The 9,554-nt window shown below is 37.1% G+C and overlaps 1 protein-coding gene across 1 annotated transcript; it reads right to left on the reverse strand.

The window, feature by feature from the left end:
• Positions 1 to 1,273: 1,273 nt before the first annotated feature.
• On the reverse strand, positions 1,274 to 9,162 carry LOC110877005 (disease resistance protein RPV1-like). Its single transcript, XM_035977337.1, has 7 exons — positions 8,616 to 9,162; positions 8,403 to 8,491; positions 7,003 to 8,104; positions 6,614 to 6,904; positions 3,739 to 6,520; positions 3,452 to 3,546; positions 1,274 to 2,131 (listed from the first exon to the last, which is right to left on the reverse strand). The coding sequence occupies exons 1-5, from the start codon at positions 9,090 to 9,092 to the stop codon at positions 3,905 to 3,907; spliced, it is 4,575 nt and encodes a 1,524-aa protein (XP_035833230.1). The 5' UTR covers positions 9,093 to 9,162; the 3' UTR covers positions 1,274 to 2,131; positions 3,452 to 3,546; positions 3,739 to 3,904.
• Between the last annotated feature and the right edge of the window lie 392 nt (positions 9,163 to 9,554).

Below are 9,554 nucleotides of genomic sequence, written 5' to 3' on the forward strand. Positions count from 1 at the left end.
TGTCTGCTACATATCCAGCACTTTTCATTTCCATCTTCAGCTTCCTTAGCATTGTTTGGATCTCTGTGTTTCTTTCATGGTAGGTGCCCTTTGCTTGAAAAGTGTGGACTGAATTCTTTACGGAGATCCAACTGCACCTTGTACCCTTACTGATTCCTACTTCTTTCATCTCTGGATAACAAATCTGCTAGTAGGTGCCAATCCTTCTACCAGAACTAAAAGAAAAGGTAAATAATAATATTTTCATTATATGTATATATTTCCAAGTTAGTTTTGTTGCTCTGTTTCTTATTATTATTATTGCTCTGTTTCTTACATCAGTTCACATGGTTACAACAACCTCATCACTTGAGCTTAGAAATCCCCTTAATTGATTACAAAGAGATGAGTTTTTCATTATATGTATATATTTCCTAGTTAGTTTTGTTGCTCTGTTTCTTACATCAGTTCACTTGAGCCATTTCTACTTGAAGTGGGCTTTGAATTATCCCCAATTTTATGGGAGCTTTGATTTTAATTTATGTTGAATAGATTGTGTGTTGAATGTTTTAAATGGTCAATGAGTGTGCAAATTTAGTGTAAAGATTGGATCTTTTTTGTGGGTTTGTGGTCAATGCTTCAAAGTAGGTGTTGCATTTGATTATGTATATACATCATATATTCATACATGTGAATATGTGTGTGGTTATTGTTACGGAGAAGTTGCAGGTGGTGATTATGAATGGTTTGGTTGTATGTATGTGTATGATTGGAGGCTGGGGTGTGGAGATGACGGTGGTGATTGTTGAAGATGAAGGCGGGTGGTGGGTTTTTTGAGAGGGGGGGGGGGAGGAAGAAGATGGCAGTGATGGTTGTGGTGGTGAATGGCGGTGGCAGTTGTGGTTGAGGGTGGTGGCTAGAGGTGGCAGTGGTGGTTGTGGTGGTGAATGGCGATGGCAGTGGTGGCAGGGGGTAATATTACAGAGTAAACAAAACACAGGGGATAAAATAAAAGGGTATAATAGTCATTTCACCACCAAGTCAATAGATCAGTCAACAAAATTGAGCTTAGGGGGTAAGATTGTGAAATAACAGCAAACAGTGGGGGGTAAAATTGCAATTATTTCGTTAGGGGGGGGGGTAAGGGTGCCAGTGACCCCTAATCTCGAGGGGTAAAATTGCAGTTTACTCTTAGTTATATAAATAGAGAAAATTTGAATATGTATTCTATAGCAAATACCTAGTAGCAAAAATGTAGCAAAATGCCAAACATTTTTTTTTTGCTAAATCCATATCAAAGAACCAAAGCCAAATCTGTAGCAAATACTGCCTAGCAAACTTAGTAGGTAAAATTTGTAACAAGCTTCACACCTAACATTCTGTCGCTAACCAACTTGTAGCTAAAACCGTGGCAAAAATGGTAGCTAAAATTAGTAGCAAAAATGATAGCAAAAACATAGCAAATTTCAGTATCAAACATTTGTAGCAAAAACAACTCCGTAGCTCAAAATCAGTTGCAAAGTTCATAGCTAAAAATCTCGGTAGCTAAAGATTTTGTAGCTAAAAACCTCCGTAGCTAAAAATCTATAGCAAAATTTTGTAGCAACCTTTTCCGTAGCAAATCTGTGGCTAAAAATGGCGACGACTTTTTATGTAGCAAAAGTTGTCGCGAATATGACGTTCGTAGCTAAAGTTGGTAGCAAATAAATTAGCGACGAGACTTGTAGCTACGGACCAAATCTGTAGCAATTCTGTAGCAAAATGGGTGTTTGCAACGGATTTGCTACGAATTTGGCCGTAGCAAATGCCTATTTCTCTAGTAGTGATTTGTAACGAAAAACCAAGTCTACGAATAACATTCTTCGTGGCCTCCATGCTTCATGATTCCACTTCTCCGAGCAGCTAAAGCCTACGAAGAATACATGGTCTTTCGTGTGCTGTTATAAACAAACAAGTTCTTTGTGAAGGTTAATTTCATGCACAGACAAAGAAACCTTGTGACATCCATGCAAACTTCAATTTATGTTTGTGGCATCATCATGCTTAATCTTCGTTCTCGTATCGCGAATTGCCGGGTCGTATGACTTATGACTGAGGAACGTCGTCAACTTTGGTCTCGAACCGAACCGAACCGGGCCACATCCACACAAAACTGCATCAACAATTGTAGCTATAGTTAATTACACCATTAGTCCATATGGTTTAAAATCACATTCTGATGTTCTAACTTTTCATTTTTTAACAACTTGGGGTATTAACACTAACTTTTGTTAAATTTTTTTCTTAAGTTAGAGTGTAATTACTAAAATACCCATTTGTAACTACAAGGACCATTTATGTAATTATATACTTATACAAAAACCAACTTTTGCACCACTTAATTATTTTAAATTAAATATGTACAGTTTAAATTACTATCCGCCACAAATCATCTAAATTTGGAATTAACTAGTATTGATACTGTTTAACTAGTTCTATACCCATCTGGTGGACGGGTAGTATTGATACTGTTTTGTCGGTTAGGCTTAAAAATGTAACATGTATTAATTTAGTTTATTATTAAGATGGGTCCTAGAGTGGGTATCATTCCGGCCCAATTAACCTTCAAATGCATTCATTACTCATATTTCAAATTGGGCTTAATAATGGCCCAATTACGTATCTACTCATCTAGAAATACAAACACTGCGACAAACCCAATAGAAGAGCCGGTTAACGATCCTCAAAAAAAGTACAACACTTGCATTCCCCGCCATCTTTTTCTCTCATCGACTTTTGGTTATCATTGATCAAAAAGTCAACGTTTACTTTTTTTACCAATGTTCCGCTGCTGCTTTCCAATCTCAATACAATGCTCTTCATCTTAAAGATCTTGGCCCCTAGCTCGGTACCAATCGGCATCGAACATCCTCAAAAAATGGGTACCGGTACCAAAACTCAAAACTACACAGTTTGGTACGGGTATGGAAGTGGGCTTGTTAGCGGGAATCAAATGTTAAATTGGCAGATTATGAAGAAAGTCTAAATGTACCGCATGGACATGGTAGACTGGGGGCTTGCATAAGATCTTCACGTTTGTGGTTTATAAATTGAAACTATGCTTAGTCATGTTTCTATTCTAGGGATATGATATATATTAGGATCATATTATCTGTTCATAAAATTATACCATAGGATCATATTTGCTTAAGGGCATCATCTAGAGAAATACTATTACAACACAATTAAACAAACAGGTTCAAATTGCAGAGCTGCAGAATAACATATAAATACCAAAGTGCTTCAAAGTAAAGATATGATCATGTCAGCCAAATTTCTCTCTATTATAAGCCAAATTTCTATACTAATATATTAATAACAAAAAAAATAGTATTATTTAGTGCCACAAACCTACTAGAAACAAGAAACATCCATTAAGTTTAAAGATCAAAGATACATAAGCTTTTGATTTATAATAAGAAAAAGAGGTTACCTTCGACGAGAGCAAAGGAGAAGGGCATCTTTGTCACTGAAAAACCTTTCCCCCCGAATCATCTGTATTTTTTTCATTGTCTACCCAATTTGTGCCTTAAAAACAATTACAAAATTCAAATTAGCGTAAAATTTTTAACAGATGGTCCCTGTAACTTTCTATAAATTACAAATTTAAATATTCAAAAACTACACACACAAAATGGGAAATTATATTCATAGGAGGTTGCTTCCATCCATTGCTTAAACATCAATTAATACAATGCATTAATTCCTATAAAAACGTACCATATATAATCAGCAACACTCTTGATTTGGGGAAAACGGTAGTACGGCACTTGTTGTAATCACATGCACTCTGATTAATCTCTCGAAGATTATTGATTTATCATTATGCTGGATTCTGAATTTAAATCACCCCTCAGGATATTCATGTTGTGAGTGCCTATGTTATTCACAGAACTACGTAGTAGGAGCCAAAAATTTCTGTCAAGGATTTAAAACCATACGACTGAAGCTGCTCTCTAGACCCAAAAATACGCAGACCTTTCAATTGATGTATGCTTTGCGGAAGACGATTTATGCCCGTACAATTAGATAGGTATAATTGTTCTAAACATTTCATGTTACTGATGCTGTCCGGAATATCTCTTAATCCTCTACAACCAGATAGGTATAGCTTCTTTAAACACTCTAATCTGCCAAGATCCTCAGGTAACTGCTCCAGAAGCCAACAATGTCTAAGGTTAAGGGAATTTAGACGTTTCAACATACAAATGCTATTTGGAAGATGCTTAATCTCTTTCATCGACAAAGTTAGCTCCTCTAGACTTTCTAACCGGCCCAGATCCTTGGGCACCTCAGGAATACCGCCTTCAAGTGTAAGCTCTCTTAAATGTTGCAAACCACAAATGCTTGCCAAAAAAGACCCAAGGTTTGTGCTAGCACATTCTAAACGTCCAAGTTCCTCTGGCAGTTCCTTAACTTGACTACAATAGGAGAAATATAGGCGCCTTAAACATTTCATGTTACGGATGCTGTGCGGAATATCTCTTAATTGGATACAATCCATTAGGCTTAGCTCCTTTAAACACTCTAATCTGCCTAGATCCTTAGGTAACTGCTCCAGAAGCCAACAAGATTTAAGTGTAAGAGATTTTAGTTGTTTCATCATACTAATGCTATCTGGAAGATGCGTAATCTTTTTCATGCACAAGGTTAACGCCTCTAGACTTTCTAACTGGTACAGATCCTTGGGCACCTCAGGAATACTACCTTCAAGTGTAAGCTTTCCTAAACGTTGTAAACCACATATGCTTGCTGAAAAGGAGTCAAGGTTTGTACAAGCACATACACCAAAAGAAAGTAGCATCTCAACATTTCCACTCCATGAGGATACAGGTTCAACATATTTACATTGCAACTGAAACTTTGGAAAATTATTGTTGGGATGCAGTGGACATATATCAAGGGACTCCGCAGTTAGTTCTAATGTAGGCGCAGAATCAGAACCAGGTAATTGAGAACATTTATTAAACAAAAAATATTTAAACCTCAAACTACCAGTTAAGTTTAAGTAGGCAAGCTGTTTAAGACATCCCACTGGAGCGTGAATTTTTTCAAGACAGTAACATCCTTCAAGATCCAACCTCTGAAGATGCGGAGTCATTCCAAGGTTAAGGTTACTCACCTTAGAACCACTAAGATCAAGGGATTTGAGGTTAGGACATTCAACAGGCAGTTGGAGTTCTATAAATTCCTTACATTTAGAAAGATCTAACGTCTCCAGATGTGGAATCATCCCAAGGTTAAGGTTACTCACCTTAGAACCACTAAGATTGAGGGATTTGAGGTTCGGATTCGGACATTCAACGGGCAATTGGAGTTCCATAAATTCCTTACATCTAGAAAGATGTAAGTTCTGGAGACGTGGAGTCATCCCAATGTTAAGCTTACCCACCTTAGAACCACTAAGATCAAGCGATTTAAGGTGTGAACATTCAACGGGCAAGTGGAGTTCTACAAATAAATCACATTTAGAAAGATCTAGTGTCCGAAGATGTGGAGTCATCCCAATGTTAAGGTAACTCACCTTAGAACCACTAAGATTGAGGGATTTGAGGTTCGGATTCGGACATTCAACGGGCAATTGGAGTTCTACAAATTCCTTACATCTAGAAAGATCTAACGTCTCAAGATGTGGAGTCATCCCGAGGTTGAGCTTACTCACCTTAGAACCACTAAGATCAAGCGATTTAAGGTGTGAACATTCAACGGGCAAGTGGAGTTCTACAAATAAATCACATTTAGAAAGATCTAGTGTCTGAAGATGCGGAGTCATCCTAAGGTTAAGGTAACTCACCTTAGAACCACTAAGATTGAGGGATTTGAGGTTCGGATTCGGACATTCAACGGGCAATTGGAGTTCTACAAATTCCTTACATCTAGAAAGATCTAACATCTCGAGATGTGGAGTCATCCCAAGGTTGAGCTTACTCACCTTAGAGCCAGTTAGATCGAGGGATTTGAGCTTCTGACATTGAACAGGCAATTGAAGTTTTACAAAATACTTACATTCAGAAAGATCTAGCGTCTCAAGATGTGGAGTCATTTCAAGGTTAAGGTTAGTCACCCTAGAAACACTAAGATTGAGGGATTTGAGTTTGGGGCATTCAACGGGCAAGCGGAGTTCTACAAACTCATAGCATTCTCTAAGATTTAAATCCTCAAGATTTGGAGTCATCCCGAGGGTAAGGTTTCTTAACTTAGTCATAAAAAGATCGAGGGTTTTGAGGTTCGGACATTCAACGGGCGAGCAGAGTTCTTCAAATTCTTTACATCCATGAAGAACTAAGGTCTCGAGACTCAGAGCTAGACTAATGTTAAACTTCCTCACCTTAGAGCCACATAGGTTAAGAAATTTGAGCTTTGGACATTCAACTGGCATGTGAAGTTCGAAAAGGCCGTAACATCCTTGTAGATTTAACTTCTCGAGATGTGGAGTCATACTAAGGTCAAAGGTTCTCAACTCTGAACATGTGAGGTCAATAAATCTGATCTTATTAAGAACCTATCGAAAGAAAAAAAAAACTAATATCATTCTAATGACAAAATATGACATTGTAATGCATTATTCAAAACAACGGATTAACCATTATTATACCTTTCTTTCTCCTTCTTCCCACAGCTCAAATATATTGCTTGCAACCATTTCAAGGTTAACGAGCTTATTTGCTCGAAACATTTTAGGTAAAGACCGAAAAGGGTATCCACGCCAATTTAGAGATTGTAAAGCATCTGGTAAGTATTGGCTATCTCCATCAACATTCCATTTTCCGTATCTAGGACTCAAGGAAAGAAACCGGAGTTCCTTCATCTTTTTAAGACCTTTCACAATAATTGCTACATTTAGATCCGTATTCTTCAGTTTTATACTTCTTGTTGCTTCAGTACCCTATAAATAAACAAAAAAAAAAAGCTGATATGAAACTTTTGTCATAATTGATCAAAATGTTCCTAGTTTTCTGCCTTTCATATTAAACTAAACCTTACCAATTCATTAACCAATATATCTTCAATTTCCTCTTTAATCCATAATCGGTTATGTCTGCTAGGCTCATGAGGGTGCAAACGACGAACAATATTCCAACCCATCTCTTCAATGTGGTCATGGAAGCGTAAACCATCAGTACTAGAAACAGTTATCAAAGATTTCTGCTCAAGTACGCTTAAACCAATATGAGCCCTAAACCCACAGCTTTCAAGTATTCTGATTGCTTCGTCTTTCATTTCACCTTTCAGTATGCATACAACATCTAGGAATATTTCTTTCTGATCATTCTCTAGACCATTGTAGCTTAGTTCCAGTATCTCCAAAGTTTCCTGCAACGGAATTGTTTTTAGTCTTTCTAAGGCATCTTCCCATTCACGTTCACTTCTACCGCAAAGATGTGAACCCAAAACTTTGATTGTTAAGGGAAGACCAGCAGCATAATTTACAACTTTTCTTGATAGCTCTTCATACCCTTGATTTGGAATCACCCTCATAAGTGCATACCTACTGAAGAGGCAAATTGCTTCCTCATGTGATAGCAGACTCACATCATGAATATTGTAACTATGAACTCCATGAGCTACCAACACTTGCTCATCTCTTGTTGTGATGATGATTCTACTTCCTGGCTTAAACCAAGTAATATCACCTGCTAACGCCTCAAGCTGGTTTATATGATCCACGTCATCTAGAACTACAAGCACCTTTTTACCTTGCATCAATTTTTTCATCTTATTTTTTCCTTCACAAACACTTTCTACAATGCTTTGTTCATTTAACACATCTAAAAGTATCTGTTTTTGCAATTCCTTCAAACCAGAGCCCTTGGAAACTTCTTTGACATTCTCAACAAAGCTTTTACCTTCAAACCAAATGGATATATGATCAAAAATAGCTCTCGCCAAAGTGGTCTTCCCACCACCTCCTATCCCCTTGATCCCTATCATGCGAATATCCTCATCAGAGCCAGTTTCTAAAGATGAAACTACATTCTTTACCCGGGTTTCCATGCCTACTAACTTCCCATCAGCGCTCAAGTTAATGAAACGTAGCTTTAGTGAAATGTCTTGAACAATTTGTTGGACAATTCTAGCTTCATGCCTATGCATTAAAAAAATAGAAAATTAATTATATTACTCATAATCTCACATGAAAGATGAGATAATATGAATTTCCCCATATCTATATCTATGGACGTAGTTTTTAAAAGACTTAGTTTTGCTATTCAAAAGGGGTAGCAGCGCAGCTTGTAGCCCGTTTACCAACCATCTCGATGTAATTTATTATTCTTTTATTAGACATGGCTTCTCATTCTATAGAAGCAACTCACAAGTTCAGTTCTAAAAAAAACATATGTTGGAAAGAAACAAAACTAAAGAATTTAAGATGAAGAAATTACCCATTAAAAGTGTTCTTCAACTCCATCCCAGCCAGTCCGGCTGCTTCTTTCAGAGCATTTCTCCATCTACCAACATCATCTTCCTTTTCCTGTAAGCCAATGTCCAAAGTATCAACAAGATTTAACACAACAAGTACAAAACAATAAAATCAGAAACGTTTTCTATTCTTTCAGTGAATAATACAAATACAAATACAGGGAAAAAGGTGTTACCCGATTTACTGTAAATCCGTTAAATGAAGATGGTACAATAGGACAAAGACAGTCGAGAGGTAGAACAGAGCTACAGCTGCCCCTTACATGTTTGGCAAAGGCTTTTCCAACTGCCCCACTTTGGTTGCGGACTTCAGTGGGTTCCACATCATAGAACACGGGGTAAGCGGTCTGCTCCATCATCTTCTGGCATTTCATTATATTGACGAGTTCGTCTAAGCACCAAGATGAAGACGCGTAGTTCTTGGAGAAAACAATTATGTGAAATCTGGATTCTTCAATAGATGTGATGAGCTGATCACTGATCCTTTTCCCTTTCTCGATTCTTTCATCATCTTTGTATGTGATGACGCCTTTCTGCCGAAGAGCATGATAGAGATGATCAACAAAGTTTTTGCGGACGTCTTTACCCCTGAAACTCAAAAAGACATCATACTTGAACCTCTTTTGAACCGATGATGCCGAAGTAGATGCCATTGAATGTATGCTTCAAGGATCAGATAAAATGAAATCTTTATTGGGGGAGGGGATTTATATGAACTGGTAAGAGATTAATATTGGTAGACAACTGTTAGGAAAACGGAAAACCATTATGTGGGTTGGGGACAGAACATTCCTAGTTGACTTTAAGATAAAGACGTAAACCTAACCCGTGTTCAAAATTATTGAATACGTGCTTTCACGATTGTAGTTGACTTTATGGATCCATATATCATCATTTAACTATACTTATTTACTTATTTAATTATAATTGTTTTACTAAAAGGAATCAAATACATAAGTTTTTCAGTTGACTTCAAAAACAGAATGGTACTAAACCCAGATGGGCGACATAGAAGAGATTAAAAAACAGATAATCATAGAGTTTTATGGTCAATCGACATCTATGATGTGTGTATTTAATTATTAAAAGAAGGGTTGAATTTCACATTAAGCAAT

The sequence above is a fragment of the Helianthus annuus genome, chromosome 9 (genome assembly GCF_002127325.2).
Source record: "Helianthus annuus cultivar XRQ/B chromosome 9, HanXRQr2.0-SUNRISE, whole genome shotgun sequence".
In the NCBI taxonomy this organism is placed as follows: domain Eukaryota; kingdom Viridiplantae; phylum Streptophyta; class Magnoliopsida; order Asterales; family Asteraceae; genus Helianthus; species Helianthus annuus.

Bases quoted from the DNA above. Each gene is read 5' to 3' on its own strand.
- LOC110877005 (XM_035977337.1), bottom strand. From the start codon at position 9,092: ATGGCATCTACTTCGGCATCATCGGTTCAAAAGAGGTTCAAGTATGAT. The intron at 8,492-8,615 runs GTAACACCTTTT...ATTGGCTTACAG, and splicing joins ACGGATTTACAGTAAATCGG to GAAAAGGAAGATGATGTTGG. The intron at 6,521-6,613 runs GTATAATAATGG...TTCTTTCGATAG, and splicing joins GGGAAGAAGGAGAAAGAAAG to GTTCTTAATAAGATCAGATT.